The sequence below is a fragment of the Camelus dromedarius genome, chromosome 5 (genome assembly GCF_036321535.1).
Source record: "Camelus dromedarius isolate mCamDro1 chromosome 5, mCamDro1.pat, whole genome shotgun sequence".
NCBI classification, from domain to species: domain Eukaryota; kingdom Metazoa; phylum Chordata; class Mammalia; order Artiodactyla; family Camelidae; genus Camelus; species Camelus dromedarius.
Window position 1 is genome coordinate 13,950,147 of NC_087440.1, and position 21,911 is coordinate 13,972,057.

Sequence of the window (21,911 nt, forward strand, 5' to 3'; positions counted from 1 at the left end):
CATCGACTTTATACACAATAGCTCTAGGATAACATACTCAGTCCCATTTCTTGCCCATTTGAACCCTGTCAGGTACTCCTTTTTGCAACAAAAATATATCTCATAATCTCCAAACTAAATATCCACTGTTGCTTGTCCAAGATCAAACCTCTCATATTGGTCTAAGCAGGTAATACTTTAATACAGGATGTACATTCTTGAAAACTAAAAATTTAAGCTTCCTAAAAACGACCTAGTTGTTTAACATGTCCAAGTCAGTTCATTTCTTTTGAGCTTCTGTAAAGCAAGAGGGGTTACCTGACACTGACCTACTATGAAAATTCTATTACTGCCTGATTTTATAATGTAAAATTATAGCCACATTTCCTAGCAAAATCAAACTTTTTCCTGAAAAAAATAAAGCCAATCGACCCCTCTGAATAGTGTTTTCTAGATTCAGGTTGCAATCCATTAGTAAATCCTGGAATCAATTTAGTAGATGTACCACCTGTCAGTATTAAAAACAAATCGAGCTGAAATAGAACAAAATAAAAGAGAACAGGAAATCTCAGACTGCATCTTAGTAGGTAAGTATTGTTTTGCGAAATATTTATTTCCATGTTATACATAAAAGTGTGTACTGGGTTAGGATGGAACATTTTTGATGTTTGAGATACACTGCTTTAAAGCCGTGGTTGTCAAAACAGTGGCCCGAGGAAGACCCTTTTAGGGGTATGGGAGGTCCTCCCTTTCCCAATCACACAGATGTGTGAGGCCAGATTTTCTTCATCTGCTTCAACCAAAACCTTTATCAACAGACTGAAGGTAGAAGCAGGTATGAAAATTCAGCTGTTTTCTTTTAAGCCTTTTAAATATTACAGGTATTTTTAAAACTGTAGAACAATTCCACTCTTCAATTTTTGTTTTAGAAAATAGTCGCTTAAATTTTTCAAATGCTACTAGTTAACTTATTATTTCAAAAAGAATTTTAAAAATTTCTGCCTTAATTACTAATACGGTAAATAGCATATAACCCACATAAACAAAAGCGCTTTGGAGTTCGCAACAATTTGAGAACAGCTGATCAATATGAAACAAAGAACTCCAGGCCTGACTCCTGGCAGGTTTAACACCAGGAGCTCCCAAGCGCCGCCCGCTCCACTGACACCCAGATTGGGTGCACTCGGGTAAAAATCCTCGATAATAAGAATAGATACTGACAAAAGGACGTAATTTGTGGACATGTAAGAGTGGACAAGTATAGGTCCACGAGGCACGCGAACACTAGCTTACAGAAGGAAATGAGACTTTCAGCGAATCTTTGCGACACTGTCGCGATTCGTTGGTTCAGTGCCGTAAAGACAGTCGCGGAGCCGCCTCTAGGCAAGATAGCCCCGGACGTGCGCGGCAATGGCGGATATGGAGGACCTTTTCGGGAGCGACGCCGACAGCGATGCTGAGCGTAAAGGTGGGCTCGGCTGGGCTGCGGAGGCGGGCGTGGTGGGGCTTTAGCCGCTGGAACCCGACAGCGGTTAGGTTCCGGGTCTGCGAAGGCTCTGGCGCCGCGCGCGAGTAGTGGCGCTTCCTCCACTCCTGCCTCAGCGCCCCCTGCACGCCCGGCGGTGCCCCTCTCCCCCGGGAGGGTGGGAATGAAGGGACAGGCGCAGAGTGTGCAACTCGAGGTTCTCGGTGTCCGTGCAGCGAAGGGGGCGCGGGGCAGCGGTGGAGGCCAGGCGAGCCAGAGAAGCCACAGGAACCTTGAAGTCCTGCTGTGTCCTGTCTTGCACAGGCCAGCGCAGGGTAAGGGCTGTTGTGAATGAATGGAAATTAGGTGTTCAGGAATATGGGGATGGGCTGGACACATTTTCAGAGGGGCTGAGAATGTCCTCATGAATGAAACCGAGTGTGGTGTGGTGGGGAGTTTGGATTTCTGGGTGAGGAGATTGGGAAAGACATCAGGGTAGGGCTGCATGTAGTCGTTGCGCCCAGGAGATAATGTCTTCTCCGAGAGCCTGTGCAGAAACTCTAGAATTTCTTGAGTCTGTGATACTAGATTGGGGAACATATGAGATCAATGTTTGGAGAGAAGGGATGAAGGATTTGTTATTGAAATGAATTAATGAATGTATGTTTATGGTACAGGGAAGTCTTTCTGGCACAAAGTGGATATTTGAGTTTGAAATAGGAATAGGAGATATTTGGAGTGCGAAGAGGCCCAAGACCAAGTTCAGAATTCTTGCAACTCTCCAGGCTCAAAGTAATGTATCTGCTTTTTTCCTTAGCATAGTGCATTATTGTGGTTTTTTTTTTTTCTTTCTTTCTTCAACTCCAGTTTATTCATACTTTTTAGAGTATGCTCAAGGAGCACCAGGTGGAAATCTGGTGTGAGGGCTCCATCAGGACGGGTATCCAGAAGATTCTAGTCAACAGAGATCTGGAAGTGTAGAGTTCTGTATACTCACTCTTGTTCCCCTTACTTTGCTAATGTTTATATTTTCCCCTCATCTGTACTTGTCCATATCCCATTCACTCTTCAAGGCACAGTTCCACGTGAACCCTCCCATGACTCCCTTCCATGAAGTTGTTCATTCATTCAGCATTTATAAATCCCGTCACGTTCCAACTACTTTGCTAGGTGTAGGGGCCTATACTAATGAAAAGATCATCCTTCCCTGCCCCCACCAGCTTACGTAAATGCTTAATGCATACTTGATAAATCAATGGATAGATAGAAGCAATAGTTTAGTAAAGTAAGATGTACCGTGCAGTGCTTTCCCATTGCAAACTCAGTGTATGAGGAAGTGTTGTGTGGAGACATTGCTTCTCTGGGCTTCGTGTTTTACTTTCTTTGGAGTCTAATTGCTACTTTCTTTGGGGTCTAATTGCTACTTTCTTCCATCTTACCATTAGATAATAGGACTGTCTAGAATTTACTTCCAAATTTGTCCTTGATGGTTGCTGTTGGTCTTGAAGGTAGTATGGATGTGATAGGGTAGGTCCTGTTATATCAGAGTATTTCATGATTCCCCTGGGCTAAGACAGATGTAGAAAATAACTACACCTGACAGATTTCTTATTATAACAATGAGTAGAATTCCTAGGCCCGTTGTGTTTCTTTCATGTATAAATATGCCACATCTTTCGTTTCTTTCAACAGTGTTCTGTAGTTCTTACTGTATGAGTCCTGCACTTCCTAGGTTGTTTATTCCTAAGTATTTTATTTTGGATACTGTTGCAAGTGGAGTTGTTTTCTTGATTTCATTTTTGGATTGTTCATTGCTAGTGTGTAGAAACAGAACTGATTTTTGTATGTTAATCTTTTTTTTTTTTTTCGTTTTACTTTATTTTATTTTTTGCAGGAAGGGAGGGAATTACATTTATTTATTTATTTGGTTTTTTCAGTGAAGGTACTGGGGATTGAACCCAGGACCTCGTTCATGCTAAACATGGGCTCTACCCTCCCCCTATATATGCTAATCTTGTATCCTGCAAACTTGCCGAATGTATTAGCTCTAATAGTTTTTTGGGGGGTGTGTGTGTGTATTCTTTAGGATTTTCTACATATAAGATCATGTCATTTGTGAATAGCGATAGGTTTACTTCTTCCTTTCCAATTTGGATACCTTTTATTTCTTTTTCTTGCTTAATTGCCCCAGGTAGAACTTTCTGTACAATGTTGAATAGAAGTGGTAAGAGTGGACATCTTTATCTTGTTCCTTATCTTTGGGAGAAAACAACCATGCCTTCGCTGTTAGATAAGATGTTAGCTATGGGTTTTTCATGGATGCACTTTGTAAGATTGAAGAAATTACCTTCAGTTCCTAGTTTGTTGAGTAGTTTTATCAGGGAAGGGTGTTGAATTTTGTCAAATGTCTCTTCTGCATCAATTATGATGATCAAAAATTTTTCCTTTATTAATATGGTATTTCATTTTGATGTTTAGGTGTTAAACCAGACATTCCTAGGGTAAATCCCACTTGGTCATGGTGTATGTTCTTTTATGTACTGCTGGATTTGGCTTGCTAGCATTTTGTTTAGTATTTTTCCATATGTAGGTATTTTTTAAATTTTTATTTTTTACCAAAATGTCAATTTACAGTGTTAGTTTCAAGTGTATAGCAAAGCGATTGTTATACATATACATGAGAGAGATATATATATATATTTTTTTTCAGATTCTTTTCCATTACAGCTCATTACAAGAAATACAGTTCCTTGTGCTATACAGTAGGTCTTGTTGTTTATTTATTTTATATATGGTAATGTCTATCTGTTAATTCCAAACTCCTAATCTGTCCACTCCTTTTTTTCCTTCTGGTAGCCAGTTTGTTTTCTGTGTTCGTGAGTCTTTCTAGTTTGTAAATAAAATTTTATATATATATATATATATATATATAAAATCTTTTTTTTTTTTTTAGTTTCCACATATAAGCGGCATCATATGACATTTGTCTTTGTCTGAGTTACTTTGTATAGTATGATAATTTCTAGGTCCATCCATGTTGCAGTATTTTTGCGTATGTATTTATAAGGAATATTGTTCTGTGATTTTCTTTTTTGTGATGCTTTTGTCTGGCCTTGGTGTCAGGGTAATGCTGCCCTAGATGAGTTAGGGGATGTTCCCTCTGCTCAAGTTTTCAGAAGAGTTTGAGAAGGATAGGCTTTAATTCTTCTCAAATGTTTGATAGGATTCACCAGTGAAGCCATCTTGTCCTGGCTTTTCTTTGTTGGAAACTTTTGGATTACTGATGAAACTCTGCTTGTTACAGATCTATTTAGATTTTGTTTTATCTTGAGTCAGTTATGGTAGATTGTGTTTTTCGAGGATTAATCCATTTCATCTAAATTGTCTAACTTGTTGGCATGCAATTGTTTATAGTATTCTCTTTTAGTCGTATTTTCTGAAAAGTTAGTAGTGATGCCCCTACTTCTATTCCTGATTTTACTAATTTGAGTTTTCTCCCCTTTTCTTAGTCAGTCTAGCTAGTTTTGTCAATCTTGTTAATTTTTTAAAGAATGAACTTTTGGTTTCACTGATTCTATTATTTTTCTATTCTCTTTTTTATTTATCTCTGCTCTAATCTTTATTATTTTTTTTCTTCTGCTTGCTTTGGCTATAGTTTTCTTTTTCTAGTTCCTTAAAGTGAAATGTTAGATTATCAGTGTGAGGTTTTCTTTTTTAATGTATGTGTTTACAGCTACAAATTTCCTTTTAAGCACTGCTTTCCCTGAACCCCTTAGGTATTGATATGCTTTGTTTTCATTTTCATTCATCTCAAAATATTTTCTGATTTCCTTTGTGATTTCTTCTTTGCACCCATGATCACGTGAATGCATTGTTTAATTTCTATGTATTTGTGAATTTTCCAAGTTTCTATGATTAAATTGTCTATTTCTCTCCTCAATTCTGTCAGTGTTTTATTTTAGTTGCATATATGTTTATAATTATTTTATCTTCATGTTAGATTGACCCTTTATCATTTTATAATGTCCTTCTTTGTCTTTTGTAATAATTTTATCTTAGGATTTATTTTGTCTAGTATTAGTATAACTAGTGTACTTTTGGGCTACTGTTTACATGGAATATCTTTTTCCATCTTTTTGCTTTCAGCCTAGCTGTGCATCAGTTCTAAAGAGACTCTCTTGTAGACAGCATATAAATTGATCATTTTAAAAATTCATGCTGCCAATTTCTTCCTTTTCATTGGGGAGGTTAATCCATTTACATTTAGAGTAATTGTTGATAAGGAAGGACTTATGCCATTTTGATACATGTTTTCTGTGTCATGTTTTTTTTGTTCCTCAATTATTCTTTTTACTCTCTTCCTTTTGACTGCTTTTTCTCTAGTGTACAGGTTTGATTTCCTTTTTGTTTATTTTTCTGTATATTTTTAGTTTTCTTTCTTAATGGTAGCTGGTGACTACAACTGACATCTTAATTTATAACAGTCTAGTTTGTATTAATACCAACTTAATTTCAGTAGTATACAAAACTTTTTCTTCTATATAGCTTCTTCCTCTCACCTTTATGTTGTTGTTGTCACAAATTACATCTTTATACACTGCCCGGTGAATTAGATATATAATTATTGTTTTATATAATTGTCTTTTAAATTAAATATTATCAAAATAGAGGAGTTATTAACCAAAAATACATTAATACTGACTTTTTTTCAAACATTTTTTTATTGAGTTATAGTCATTTTACAATGTTGTGTCAAATTCCAGTGTAGAGTACAATTTTTCAGTTATACGTGAACATACATATATTCATTGTCTCATTTTTTTCAATACTTTCATATTCAACTATTTAGTTACCTTTACTAGAGTTCTTTATTTCTTCATGTAGATTCAAGTTACTGTCTATTGCCTTTCATTTCAGCCTGAGAACTCCCTTTAGCATTTCTTATAGGGCAGGTCAACTAGCAACAAACTCCCATTTTGTTTTTTTATTTACCACTTTATTTTGTTATTTTATTTTTATTAAGGTATAAGTGATATACAACATTAATTGCACCTGTACCATGAAGAATCTGATATTTGTGTATATTGTGAAATGATCACCACAGTAAGTCTAGTTAACATCCATCACTGCACATAGTTACAGAATTTTTTTCTTGGGATGAGAACTTTTAAAATCTACTTTCTTAGCAATTTTCCAATATGCAGTACAATATATTAACTGTAGTCATCATGCATGATTACTTCCCCATGACTTATTTGTATTATAACTGCACATTTGTACTTTTTGACTCCCTTTCGTTTTGTACACTCCCCCCCCCTTCCCCCCAGCCTCTGGCAACTACCAGTCTATCCTCTGTGAGCTTTATTTTTTGTTTTTTTGGTTTTTTTAGATCTCACGTATAAATGAGGTCATACAGTGTTTGTCTTTCTTTGTCTGACTTATTTCTTTGTCTGACTATAGCTCATTAATATAGTTTGAAATGAAGGGCATGATACCTCCAGCTTTATTCTTTTTCCTCAAGATTACTTTGGCTATTTGGGGTTTTTTTGTGGTTCCATCGAAATTTTAGGGTTGTTTGTTATATTTATGTGAAAAATGCTGTCCGAATTTTGATAGGGATTGTGTTGAATCTGTAGATTGCTTTGAGTAGTATGGACATTTTAGCAATATTGATTCTTCCAATTCGTAAGTATGTAATACCTTTCCAGTTATTTGTGTCTTCAGTTTCTTTCATTAGTGTCTTATAGTTTTCAGTGTGCAGGTCTTTCACCTTTTTGGTTAAATTTATTCCTAAGTATTTTATTCTTTTTGATACAATTGTGAATGGGATTGTTTTCTTCATTTTTCTTTCTGATAGCCTGTTATTAGTGTATAGAAACACAATTATATATTAATTTTGTATCCTGCAACTTTACTGAATTTATTTATTAGTTCTAACAGTTTTTTGGTGGAGTCTCTAGGATTTTATATATATAATACCATGTCATCTGCAAATAGTGACGGTTTCACTTTTCAGTTTGGTTGCTGAATGTACCATTTTTAAGTAAACAATTCAGGGGTGTTGAGTACATTTAAAATGTTGTGCAGCCACCATCTCTATCTAGTTCTAAAACATTTTCATCACCTCACAATAAAAATGCCATGCCCATTAAGCAGTTACTTGCCATTTGCTTTTTTTTGCTAGCCCTCATCAACCACCAGTCTGCTCTCTTGTCTGTGGATTTACCTCTTCATATAAGTGGAATCATACAATATGTGGCCTTTTGTGTCTGATTTTCTGTCTCTTAGCATCATGTTTTTGAAGTTTATCCACATTGTAGTATATATCAATACTTCATTTCTGTTTAGTGAATAATATTCAATTCTATGTATATATCCCAATTTGTTGATTCAGTCATTGATGGATATTGGGTTGTTTCCATCTTTTGGCTGTTTGAGTACTGATGCTGTGAACTTTTGTGTACAAGTATTTGTGTGAGTGCCTGCTTTCATTTTTTTGAGGGGTGAGATATATATGTAGAAGTGGATTGCTGAATCAAATGGTTAATTTTTTGTTTTACTCTTTTGAGGAACAACCAAATCGATTTCCATAACAGCTGGACCGTTTTACATTACCATCAGCAACGTTTGAGGGTTCCATTTCTTTACATCCTTGCCAACACTTATTTTACATTTTTTCCCTTTTTTTAAAATGTAGCCATTCCTGTTGGTCTCAACTGATATCTCACTGTGGTTTTGATGTGCATATCCTGATGGTTAATGATGTTAAACATCTTTTCAGATACTTGTTTCATTTGTTTAACTATGGGGAAATGTCTGTTCAAGTCCTTTGTCATTTTAAAATGGATTGTTTGTCTTTTTGTTTTTGAGTTGTAAACATTCATTACTCACTGTGGATACTATAAGTATATATATATACTTGTTAGATACATGGCCTGCAAATATTTTCTCCCATTCTGTAGGTTGTTTTTTCACTTTCTTAATAATGTCCTTTCTTGTACAAAAGCTTTTCATTTCGAAGAAGTCCAGTTTACCTTTTGTTTTTGCTCATAGTTCCTTTATTTTTTGAAGGATGATTGTGCTGGATATAGAATTCTTGGTTGATAGTGTTTCTTTCAGCACTTTGAATATGTTATTCCACTGCCTCCTGGTGTTTATTGTTTCTGACGAGAAACTAGCTGTTTTCCTTATTGAGGACCCCTTGTGCAGGACACATTGCTGCTTTTTTGCTGCTCTCAGGATTCTTTGTCTTACAGTGATAATGATATGTCTAGGTGTGGTTCTCTTTAACTTTACTTGGTAACTCTAACTACTTAGTATTTGTTGAACTTCTTGGATGTGTATGTTGATGTCTTTCATCAAATTTGGGAAGTTTTTGGTCATTATTTCTTCAAATATTGTTTCTGTCCCTTTCTCTTTTTTCTCTTCTTCTAGAACTCCCATTATGCATAGACTGGTCACTTGCTGGTATCCCACAAAATCTTTTAGACACTGTTTTTTTTCTTTGTTCTTTTTTATTCACTAGACTGGATAATCTCAGTTGACCTATCTTGAAGTTTTCTGATTCTTTCTTCTTCCTACTCATACCTACTGTTTACTCCTTTAGTGAATTTTTCATTTCAGTTATTGTACTTTTCAACTCCAGAATTTCTGCTGTTGTTTTTTTTTTTTTTTTAATACTGTCTGTCTGTATTGATATTTTCTATTTGGTAGGGCATCCTTTTCACTGTCTGGGCTTGTTCAGGGCTAGTTTTTAGTCTTTTTTCAAATGTATGAGTTATATTTCCTTGTGTCTTTGCAGGCCTAATAATTTTTGTTGGTAACTGGGCATTTTGAATGTTTTGGCAACTCAGGACAGCACATTTCCACCCCGCCCCCAGCATTTGCTGTTGCTATTTGTTGTAGTATTTACTGTTTAGTGACTCTTTTGAACTAATTTTGTAAAATATGCAACCTTTGTTGTGTGTAGCCACTAAAGTCTCTGTTCTGTTAGCTTACTGGTCAGCAGGTGATTGGACAGAGATTTCTTAAATGCAAAAAAAGAAGCAACAGCAACGGAAGACTCCCAGACTTTGCTGAGTGGCTCTGCATGTGAGTTAGAGCATGCTTTCAGCACTCAGTCAGGCATTTTACAACCTCTCTGCCTTCATTTCCTGCTTGCACAGAGCCTGAGGGTCAGCCAGAAGTGAGAGCTTAGTTTTTTCGTGAGCATGTGCACAGCCCTGGGCAAGCGTGTGGTTTTCCAGACCTCTAAGAAAATGTGGGAGCTTTTAAAAACCCTTACTCCCCACATTATGCCATTCTTCAGCTTCTCCCAAGCTTTTTGGTTAGTCTGTTGTTTGCCCCAACTGCTGTCCATTGTCCCAGGTGGAGGCAGTTAATACATTTCCCTAAAAATGTTTTTAACAGACTCTCTCGGGTAGCTGCCTTGGCAACGAGAGAGTTCCAAGTTAGGTGAGAGAAAACTCGAGCCCTTTGAGCCAGTCTCTTCAGTGACCCACTGGACAAATCAGAACTAACAGCCGTGACTCTTTGCAAATAAGGTGCCTTCTGCTCCCTCCAGTAGTAGTATATGCACCAGAAATTCAGTCTGTTATCTTCAAGGCCCCTAGAGCTAGGGAGTGTGTTGGGAGGGCAAGGACCAGAGTTTTCTTACTGAGTTTTAGCTTTTTTTTTTTTTTTTTTAAAAACATTTCCCTGGTTGCGGCAACTTTTAGTTAGTTTCCAGAACCTGAGAATATGGGTTCTAACAGGTTTTGACAAATTTTCTCATTGCTTTTATGTTGGGATGGACTTTTGATGTTCCTTGTTCTGCCTTCTTTGTTTATATCACCATGTGTTTATATGATCCCATAGATTCTGATTCTGGATCAGACTCGGAATCTGATCAAGAGAATGTTGCTTCTAGCAGTAATGCCTCTGGAAGTGAAAGTGATCAAGATGAAAGGGATGAATCAGGAAAACCAAGTAATAAGGAACTATTTGGAGATGACAGTGAGGATGAGGGAGCTTCTCATCAGAGTGGGAGTGATAATCACTCTGAAAGATCAGACAATAGATCAGAAGCTTCTGAACGTTCTGACCATGAAGACAATGAGCCGTCAGATGTAGATCAGCACAGTGGATCAGAAGCCCACAATGACGATGAAGATGAAGGTCACAGATCAGATGGAGGGAGCCACCACTCAGAAGCAGAAGGTTCTGAAAAAGCACATTCAGATGATGAGAAATGGGGCAGAGAAGAAAAAAGTGACCAGTCAGATGATGAAAAGATACAAAATTCTGATGATGAGGAGAGGGCACAAGGGTCTGATGAAGATAAACTGCAAAATTCTGATGATGATGAAAAAATGCAGAACACAGATGACGAGGAGAGGCCTCAGCTTTCAGATGATGAAAGACAGCAACTGTCCGAGGAGGAGAAGGCTAATTCTGATGATGAACGGCCAGTGGCTTCTGATAATGATGATGAGAAACAGAACTCTGATGATGAAGAGCGGCCACAGATGTCTGATGAGGAGAAAATGCAAAATTCTGATGATGAAAGGCCACAGGCTTCGGATGAAGAACACAGGCATTCGGACGATGAAGAGGAACAGGACCATAAGTCAGGTAATACGTTATGAGAACCAAGATGGTTTAGTGGAAGTGTTCAGATACAGCAGGGACTCATTTATTCTTTTCACGTTCCCACTTTTAGTACCCGTTTTTTTCTCTTCTGTCTCTCCATTTCAGTCTTTTCTAACTCTGTACATTTTGCTTTTAAACATTTTCCTAATCCATTTATTATTTCTGTCTAGTCCCCTTCCATATGATTAATGATAGATCAAGAAGAAAAAATTTAGAGGACAGTCTTGGAGAAAGATGTGTAGTGCTAAAGTAGCCAGATAGTGAATACAGCTAGTTCCATTTTGTGGGTCACTGAAGAGCATGCCTCACATGAGAATAGATTTGCCTGGGGAAAAAAAAATACCATGGGAACACCCCCATAAGGTAGCTGTGCTGAGGTGAGAACACCAAGTTGCAGCTCAGTTTTTTTGAGATCCAAAATTTCATCCTCCAGAGGTAATCAGGCTCCACAGAATTTACTGAAACTAATCAAATTCACAGAAAGCTAATTTATAAAAATTGAGTTGCAAAATTGTTTCAAAAGGATCAGTTATTTCTCTCTTATTACTGTAGCCTATCCTTTGGGGGGAAATCTACATTTGATGCCAAGTTATAGCAATCGAAACATTGCCTGGGGGTCATAATATCCAGAAAATGAAAACACGGCTGGATGATCTCAGTGAGCTATGATAGCTTGACACTGCTTCCTCACTCTGGGGAGATGTACTTGGGTCAGAACACTCATTTCCTAAAGACAGCAGGGAGCACACAGCCAGACTTTGGCTTCTGGACACCCTTTTATAATAGCCATTTACACTGTCCTTCTGAAATTAATGCATTGTTCATATAGAATACTAAAACAATTGGACATCTTGTTTCTTTGTATTACATAAAAGTCACTTTGATTAGGTTGGAGGTCTTCCTGAAGTGCTGTCTGGATTGCTTCATTTTTATAGGTGATTGATTGTAATTACACATTGGTCTTGTGTTCTTTGAAAACTGCAGTGTGGGGAGATGGGGTCTTCTCCCCTGTAATACATACCTCAGGATAGCACGCAAGACCACATTTTGGCATTATTTACGAGAGGCGGTCAGAAAATTTCCAGATGGATATAGGTCTATATAGACTATAGGACTGCAGTAGGTGTTCAAGAACTAGTTCTGGGTAGAGTTATTATTACTCTGTACCATTACCAGAATCACTAAGGCTCATGCACTGCTTCCCAGACAGTAGCAGACTTCACATAAAACAGGGTCGCCGTAGGGGATCATGTAGCTGGTCATCCTGCTTACCCCTTAACTGCTTCTACAACAGTTCAGTAGATTTTCTTGAAGTTTACAATTAGGTAAACAGTTGTATCATCCAGAAATAATGATATATTTGTCTCTTCCATTGCAATACTTTTACCTCTTTTTTTCTTCTGTAGTGAGTCATGTATAAATTTACCTATAAGTTTCAGTACTGCTTTTCTCATTCTCTCAAGTTTTTCTGCTTACAGAAACCAGTGTTCCTTTTATTAATTTTATTTTAAAATTAAATACAATATATTGATTTTTGTGTTTATGCACAGTTCTATTAATGTTAACGCATGTATAGATTTGTGTAATCACCACCCCAGGCAAGATAGAATAGTTCTGTCACCCTAAAGAACTCCCTCATACTATCCCTTTCGTAATCATATCCTTCCCCACCTGTGACCCCTGACAGCTGGTGATCTGTTCTGTCCGTATAGTTTTGTCTTTTTGAGAATGTCATCACATAAGTGAAATCTACAGTATGTAGCCTTTTTTCTTTTACTTAGGCTTCTTTCACTTAGTGTAATGCATTTGAGATTCATCCAAATTGTTACATGTAGCAATAATTCATTCTTATTACTGAGTAGTTTTCCATTGTATGGGTGTACCACAGTTTGTTTATCCCCGATGTTGCTTTTAAAACACAAAAATCGAAGTAATGATATGACTGTGAGTATGCAGAACCTCTAATTCTACTCTTACAGAGTCTGCAAGAGGCAGTGATAGTGAAGATGAAGTTTTACGAATGAAACGAAAGAATGCAATTGCATCGGATTCAGAAGTGGATAGTGACACTGAGGTACCAAAAGGTACTCCGATGACTTCTTTTATACATCTGTATTTCCATATCTCTCTCTGTATTTAACTATAGTGCATTCTAAACCCCAGGCATGTACCCCAGACTGCAAGACCCACAGAAAAGTGTGTGGGTACATCTAATGTACACAAGGAAGTCGTACAGATATGAGAAGCTGCTCGTGCTTAATTAGTTGAAGAACCTGCTTCATTTATAGTCAGAGTGAATCTGCTGTTAGGGGGCTGATGCTCTGGTTGAAGTGGAGGTGACAGTGTTCATTCTTTGGTTTGAACAATGACAGTTGCAGGGCAGCTTGCTCTTAAGTTCTCAATAGGTTAATATCAGATGAAGAAACTGATTCTTCAAGCTATGTTTTAGAAGAAGAGTTCCTAAAAACCCAGTGTTCTGTAAGGTAGGTTTGTTGTAAGGATAAAAGATCTACCTGTTCATCTCTACGTATGACTGCATTTCAGATGGCAAATTACTATACAGTAAAGATGTTAGTATAAAAGTTACAGCAAACAATTTTGATAGTTTGATTATGCACAACCATTATTGTGCTAAATGGTAATTAGGCGTTAATGTTAAATAGCTCATATAAATTATCATAAGTAACAGTATAACTAAAGCAAACATTTAGAGGGCCAACTAAAGAGAAAAGGAGAGCTGGACAGAACAGCAGGCTCTGGGATTTACTTAAAGATCTTTGGATCTAGAACTAGTAGTTACGTACATGGACTTTGGAATCAGATGATCCAAGTTAGAATCTTTGTGGTCCTGCTTTCCAACTATTTGATTTTAGACTATACTTCAGTTTTCTGATCCATAAGAGAGTGATGACACTAACCACCTTATAGGGTTGTTGTGAGAATTCGATAATACATTCTTTCATTTTGTTCACAGTTATTTATTGATAATCTGCTTTGTGCTGGTACTTTTCTGTGCACTTGGAAAGTAGCAATAATCAAAACAGATAACAACCTCTCCTTTGTAGAACCCACTTTCTGATGGGGTTAGGGTAGGGTAGGGAGACTGAAAGTAACACAATAAGTAAATGAAATATATAATATGTTAGGTGGTGATAGGGCCTTGGAAGAAAATAATCAAGAGGGGACATGCGGGTGTAGGTGGGTGGGTTTGTAGTTTTGGTGGTTTTATCATTTAGATGAGCTTCTCAATACCCTGACCTTCCTTCCTCCTCCTCTTCTTTTTTAAAAATTATTAAGACTTTATTATTATTATTTTTTAGAGCAGTTTAAGGTTCACAGCAAAATTGAGGAGAAGGTAGAGATTTCTCATAGACCCCCTTCTCTGACACGTGAACAGCCTCCCCCATTATCAACATCCCCCACCAGAGTGATGCATTCGTTACAACTGATGAACCTATATTGACATGTCATTGTCAACCCCAAATCCATAATTTACATTACAGTTCATTTCTTGGTATTGTACATCTTTAGGTCTGGAAAAATGTATGATGACACGGATCCACCATTATAGTATCATACAGAGTGGTTTCACTGTTGTAAAAATTCTCTATGCTCTGCCTGTTCATCTCTCCCTCCTCCCTAACCCCTGGCAACCACTGGTGTTTTTACCGTCTTCACAGTTTTGCCTTTTCCAGAATGTCATGTAGTTGGAATCATAAAGTGTGTAGCCTTTTTAGATTGGCTTCTTTCACTTAGTGATGATGCATTTAGGTTTCCTCCATGTCTTCCATTCTTGTGTAGCTCATCTCTCTTTAGCCCTGAGTGATACAGGTGAACCTTGTTTTACTGCACTGCACTTTATTGAGCTTTGCAGATACTGCGTTTTTTACTAATTGAGGTTTGTGATAACCCTGCCTCGATCAAGTCTGTTGGTGCCATTTTTCCAACAACATTTGCTCACTTTGTGTCTCGGTCACATTTTGATAATTCTCATGCAAACCTCCACCAGCAAAAAGATTATGACTCACTGAAGGCTCAGATGATTGTTAGCATTTTTTAGCAATAAAATGTTTTATAATTTAATAATTTTTAAATTTAAAGGATTTTTAAATTAAGATATGTACTTTTTGGGAGACATAATGCTTTTGCATACTTAATAGACTACTGTCTAGTGTAAATATAACTTTTATATGCACTGGGAAACCAAAAAAGTCATGTGACTTGCTTTATTGCAGTATTCATTTAGGTGCAGTGGTCTAGAACTGAACCCTCAATATCTCTGAGGTATTCCTGCATTCCATTGTCTGGATGTATCAGTTTATCCATTCACTTACTGAAGGACATCTTGGTTGCTTTTAAAATGTAGCAGTTATGAATACAACTGCTATAAACATTAGTGTGTAGGTTTTTGTGTGGACATAAATTTGCAGATCCTTTGAGTAAACACCAAGGAGCACAATTTCTGGAGCATATGGTAAGAGTATGTTTAGTTTTGTTAAGAAGCCTCCAGAGTGTCTTCCAAAGTGGGTGTACCATGTTGTGTTCTCACCATCAGTGAGTGAGAGTTCCTGTTGCTCCACATTTTGGTCAGCATTTGGTGTTGTCAGGGTTTTGAATTTTGGCCATTTGAATAGGTTGCCTCTTCTTTTTCAGTGATCTGTCTGTCCTTCACCTCATCTCAGTAACTCACTCTCACAATTTTATCCTAGACAATGTCATTACCAATAATCATAACTCTTCTATAATCTCAGTGTCAAGGAGTCTACTTTCTGACCCCTGTCCTGTCATTCTGTCACCCCCTCGACTACCCCACCTTGGTTTATTGGTTTATTACAGGTTATTGTCGATGTTTTGCCTGTACCCTGGTGAAGTTCTGCCTGAGAGGGGGGCCTGGGTAGACATGGACCTGTGATTATAAAATTTGAGGGACTATGTTGAGAATGGGCCTGTATGGAGTGCTTAAGCCCCAAATGTGAGTATCTAGACTGTAGGAGGATATCTGGGCTCCTGGGGAATAAAGGAAAGTGGCAGGACAAGGATGCAGAAAGTGAAGGGAGAAAGCTGCTCCTGTGCAGCTTTGCCTGTGACTGGATCTGCCCCCTTCCCTCTCCACAGACACTCTACTCACGTCTTTGAGAGCCAGGCTTGGAGTTGTGTTTGGGTGGTTTCCTGGTGCCTGATCTAGAAACCTTGGGAATATATTGAAGTGATAGCTTTGAAGAATCATTGTTATGGATGTTAATCCTGTATATTTTTCCTCCTATATGGAAGATAATAGTGGAACCATGGATCTGTTTGGAGGTGCAGATGATATATCTTCAGGGAGTGATGGAGAAGATAAACCACCCACTCCAGGACAGCCTGTTGTAAGTAAAATGACCTATGTGAACTGGGAGAGAGAGCCAGGTGCCTCTCTTGTGCCAAGAAGAGGGAGATGGTAACTGAATTGCAGTATGAAAATACAGTAAATAGATGACTTTCTCGGTTATGTAGGGAAGTTGTGGTTATAAGGGGGAGTAGAAAAAACTGCCCTGGCGCATCCATTCTTGGAATACTACTCAGCAATGAAAAGGATTTTACCATTGTAAATGTAAATGTAACAGCTTGGATGACATTCCAGGCTGAGTGAGAAAAAGCCAGTCCCAAAAGTTACATACTGAATGAATGCACTTATATAACATTCTTGAAATGACAGAATTATAGAAATGGAGAAGAGATTAACAGTTGTCTGAGATTAAGTAAGAATGAGGGCAAGTGGCTGTAAGAGGGTGACGTGAATCTTTATGGTGATGGAAATGTTCTGTATCTGCCTGTATCAGGGTCACTCTCCTGGTTGTGATATTGTATAATAGTTTTGTGAGATGTTACTGTTGGGAAAAAATGGGTTAAAAAAAGAAAAAAGAAAAAAGAACTGCCTGCCCAGCATTAAGTTGGTGTCACACCTTAAGAGACTAGACTTTGAGAACCATTGATTTGAATGTTTTTGTTGTTCATGCCAGTGAGTGTGTGTTATGTTGATAATCTTCTCTGATTTTATTTTATTTTTTTTGTATTATTATTTTTTAAACATTTTTTATTGAGTTATAGTCATTTTACAATGTTGTGTCAAATTCCAGTGTAGAGCACAATTTTTCATTCATACATGAATGTACATACATTCATTGTCACATTCTCTTTTGCTGTGAGCCACCACAAGATCCTGTATATATTTCCCTGTGCTACACAGTACAATCTTGGTTATCTATTCTACATTTTGAAATCCCAGTCTGTCCCTTCCCACCCACCCCGTCCCTCTGATAATCTTCTCTAATTTTAATTGATAGAGTGACTTCATATTGAAGTGTCAATTAATTTCACATTTTTGTTGGTGAATATGTAGAAGATAGATTTATCACAAAAGAGATTTTTTTAATATTGGTGCTTCCAAACTGATCTCATTTTCCATGAGATTTTTGGGGATTTGGTTGGTAGGGATGGATATTGTGGTTAATAGGGATGGATAAAGTGGTGTTTTCATATGCTTCTTGCCTGCCAAAGTAATTAAAGTGTGGAAGTTGAGCTAGGCCATCTCTAAGGTCCATCAAGCTCTAAAATTCTGTGACTCTTTTACTAGGATGAAAATGGATTGCCTCAGGATCAACAGGAGGAGGAGCCAATTCCTGAGACCAGAATAGAAGTAGAAATACCCAAAGTGAACACTGATTTAGGAAATGACTTATATTTTGTTAAGCTACCCAACTTTCTCAGTGTAGAGCCCAGGTAAGGGGATCACTTAAAAGTGTGTTTTTTAATGTTGGATAGAAATAAGTAGAATGCTGATATTATTCTTATTTTGTATGAGTTGACTAATCACAAAATGGAAAACTGATTATTTATCTCTGAAAAAATAAATCGAGTATATCCTGTGATGGAAAAAGTATGGACTATTGGTAAAGAGACTTAATGCTTGTAATTGTTTTTAGCAGTTTGATACTTTCTTATGAATTAACAGATAGCTTAGGTCTTTGGGTGTTTTTGACTAGTGGAGCCCTGAAAAAGCTGAAACTGAGAGTGGTAAAATTTGCTAGAGAAATTGCTAATGTCCATTGTAACAGCTGTTGTGGATTGAAAAACTAATGCTTTTGGATTGTTAAACGGTGTTGATGGGTATTATTCACTAAGTAACATGCAAGCTCGCGTGCAATTTAAAATTTTTTCCCTAAGCAAAATGATGTGGAAAGCTAGAGCATGTGTGGCCTACTCTTCGGAAGATTTACATAAGAATAAAGACTATTTTGAATATTTAGCCTAGCTTGCAATTTACTTCAAGCAATATGTATTAACACCAAATTTCAAGGAGGTGCAGTGATTTGAATACTTCCTTAAAGTTGAACATGAAGCTATCTGACCATTATGATTTTGAATTACGATTTTTTTAGTATAATAGTGTATATTATAGAGAGAGTTGTTATATAACAGTAATAATATTCCTTAAAAGTATAATTAATAGTATATTTTAAAACCAATTTGTAGACCTTTTGATCCTCAATATTATGAAGATGAATTTGAAGATGAGGAAATGCTGGATGAAGAAGGTCGAACCAGGTTGAAATTAAAGGTGCTATTCTGTGCTTTACTCCTTCCTTTTTTTTTTATAAAGTAAAACCTGAGGATCTTAACTTGAGATTTGAGCTTTTGAAAATGATTTTCTATGTTTCCTGTTTTATCAGCAAATAAATTGTCTACCTTTTCAGAATATTTTTAGAAAGAAAATATATAGCTTTTTATCTGTAGAAGTGTCACTTTTCTCACTGTTAGACTTTTTTAATGCTTTCAAAATTAGCTACTTCCTTCAGAATAAGTTGTACTGTGGTTTAGTGTTTGGAACCCACCTCCGTATCTACTGTGGGTTAAGTTCTAGCAGCTTCCTGCAAGGGGAAATTCTTCAGGCTTTTTGATCTAGGGATAAACAAATCATATACAAATTTATTTCTAGAATTAATTTCTAGTACCTAATACTTCACCGTATGGCTCTCTTTGTATTCTTCCCACTGTTCTTGTTCACTGCTAAGAGAAAATGTTATTGTACTAAATTCCTATTAATGCTTCTCTTTGATACCTTGTACTATCTGGTTACCTCTATCCAAGGAGGGCCTCTAATCTTCCTTTAATCAAGGAGGATGTAAGTTTAAGCAGATGTTTCTGAGCTGAGTTGTAGCAAAGAACAAGAAGCAGTTGAACTCATGACATTGCAACTGGAGCTATGCATTTTAAATTCTTAAATCCGAAGGATTATCTGTCAATACTTTATTTTTTGGTGGATATTGTACATGCTTGTAGAATGTTAAGAACTGGCAATCTGGCATTCTTAGAATTCGGGGGCTGAACTTTTAAAATAATTCCATTTCTTTAAGTGTGATAGATCCACAAGTACACAAAAAACCTTGATGTAAAAATGGTTCCCCTAAAACACATGGGCCTTCAAAAGCTTTTCAGTGAAATTTCACTATTCTTCCTTCTTAATGGAATTGTAAATCAAATGAGAAAGTGGTGATAAACAGGCACCAGTAACTCTGTTAAAGTCACACAGGTAACAGGTATAGTGCTTAGACTGGTTTTTTATTTTTGCTGTTCTTTTTCTTGCTTCCCACCCCCTACCCCTGCCCTGCTCCCCATTAGGGTATCTCTTAATATTTTTCTTCAGAACATGTCAATCTATTGATTTGGGGTTAGCATTATGAATTTTTTATGCCTGTTTTAGTGCCTCTGGCATTATTCTACTGCTTTTGTTTCCCATCATTTATATAAATTAATGTGATAGTTCCTTATGTATTTAGGTTTTATTGATTTTTTTGCATTTTCCCCTTACATTCTATCATGATATGTCAGTGAATGTCATATATCTATATATTTTAAGACCATGTAATAGCAGACTGTAGTATAAGCATCAAAGTTTAGAAATAAATATTTAACTCTAAAACCTTGGTGCTTAGAGTACAGAATGTAAGTGTATAACAGGCTGCTGTTTTTTTAAAACCTTCGTGTGTACCTGGACCCTTGGTTCCTTGAGTGTTGTTCTTGAGACTAGGCTGACCATTCAGTGAGTTAGAGTCAGTTGGTGGTGTAATTAATTCTTTAAGGGACAAAGAACCAGGTACCATTTATGTACCTCTGTGAGGTCTGCTGTCTTTATAGTACTTTAATATGTTTTTCATCCCAATGGGGTGAGACCTAGCAGTGTATCCTATCATAGCTTCATTATTATTTGAATCTCCCTATATAATAGGAAACATTTTTCAAAATGGTTCTCAGTTAATAGTGGCCCATATGTGTTTTCATATTTATATGTGGCTAACCTGTTTTGTATGAGAGGGAAGGCAGGAATAGTAACAAATCATTTTGTTTTGTTTCCTTTATTAAAGAATAATTTAAACAGATACAAATATAGTGAGAATAGTATAATAAACTCTCATGGACCCATCCCTCGCTTCAGTGGTTGTCGGTTGGGACACCTCATTTCACCTGTATTCCCCACCCCACCTTACCCAGACTATTTGAAGAAAAATCTCAGATATGGCATCATAGTTAATTCATGACTATTACTAAACTCTTTAATCTGCCAGCTTCTAAGCTGTTTATCTAGTGAGGAATAAAGAAGGCAGGGGGAAGAGTGGAAGGAAAGCATTAGGACCCAATTGCAGAGGCATTTGCAGCTAACAGAGGAGATCTGGAAAATCTAAGTGACAGTGGGGGCAGCTGCTTTTAGGGCTGGGGGGTGGCACAGGCATAGGGAAGTCTGGGCTCAGATTTTCAAAATGTTGACTTCTCTTTGATGCCATCTTAATTCCCATTCTCTTTATCCCTGTAGCGTATCCTTTTTTAATTCTTCACTGTTTTTTTAGTGCGTTTCCAGGAAGCAGCAGGGATAAACTACATGCATTTAGTGTGCTATATTTTCCTGGAAGTCCCATTGAGCTTTTAATTTCAAGAACAGTGATTTTCATTTTAGGAAGCTCTTGAATATTTTCCAAATCTGCCTGGTGTTTGCCACGCTTAAAACTAACATTAAGTTAGACTCTAAATCTGCTCATACCTGCATTTTTTTTATTTTCATAAGATGCTGCTTTTTCCTTATCCGTATGTGGGAAGCTTCCCTGTCTCCCTAGGCCAGTAGGCAGAGTTTTTTGTCCCACATTTATTGGGTTTTTAGCTCTATGAGAGAGCCTGCTTTATATAGGGAGTCTCAATTCTAAACTGCTGTCTCATATGGCCTCGAGCCTTATTTCTTGTCCTCCTAGCTCTTTCTATGTCTTAAAACTTATACAGGCTACTACAGATTAAGCATCTGCTCATATACTTTGGCACTGAGCTCCCTCTGTGGTTTCAGCACTAAGAAGCTCAGAAATCCACTGAAGCATTTTTTACCCCTGATAACTTTATCCAACATCTCTAGGTGATTAAGACAAGATGGTTTCAACGTCTGTTTTTCTGTCACTTTCTGTGCATGCTTATGCTCTGATTATGTGTCTCTTGAGGAGAGAAGAGGCATAAACTACAGTGTTCTAAGGCACTTGTGTTTTAAAACAGGTAGAAAATACTATAAGATGGAGGATACGCCGGGATGAAGAAGGAAATGAAATTAAAGAAAGCAATGCTCGGATAGTCAAGTGGTCAGATGGGAGGTGAGCATGGAAATACTCGGAATGTGCCTGAGAGGGATCAAGTTTTAGAATAAGACCTTATTCAGGGTACACCTCTTATTAAAGAATTTCCATTGTTTAGTCCCTGGCGTTGTGTAGAAAACCTGGGAGAAATACATAGGCAGTTGAGGGTCACACAGGCTGGTGGAAGACATTAA

The 21,911-nt window shown here is 37.1% G+C and overlaps 1 protein-coding gene across 3 annotated transcripts in view; it reads left to right on the forward strand.

Moving 5' to 3' along the window:
• The first annotated feature begins 1,312 nt into the window (after positions 1-1,312).
• LEO1 (LEO1 homolog, Paf1/RNA polymerase II complex component) overlaps positions 1,313-21,911 on the forward strand; it is a 33,048-nt gene continuing 12,449 nt past the window's right edge. For 2 of the 3 annotated variants that reach the window (XM_010977168.3, XM_031453050.2), the window contains exons 1-7: positions 1,313-1,447; positions 10,301-11,056; positions 13,054-13,158; positions 16,346-16,440; positions 17,688-17,833; positions 18,587-18,671; positions 21,641-21,735. In XM_010977168.3, coding sequence (XP_010975470.1) covers positions 1,390-1,447; positions 10,301-11,056; positions 13,054-13,158; positions 16,346-16,440; positions 17,688-17,833; positions 18,587-18,671; positions 21,641-21,735 — 1,340 coding nt within the window. In that variant the 5' untranslated portion in view covers positions 1,313-1,389. Of the gene's footprint in view, positions 1,448-2,121; positions 2,237-10,300; positions 11,057-13,053; positions 13,159-16,345; positions 16,441-17,687; positions 17,834-18,586; positions 18,672-21,640; positions 21,736-21,911 lie in introns of all 3 variants that reach the window. The other variant, XM_031453049.2, reaches the window with a different exon arrangement.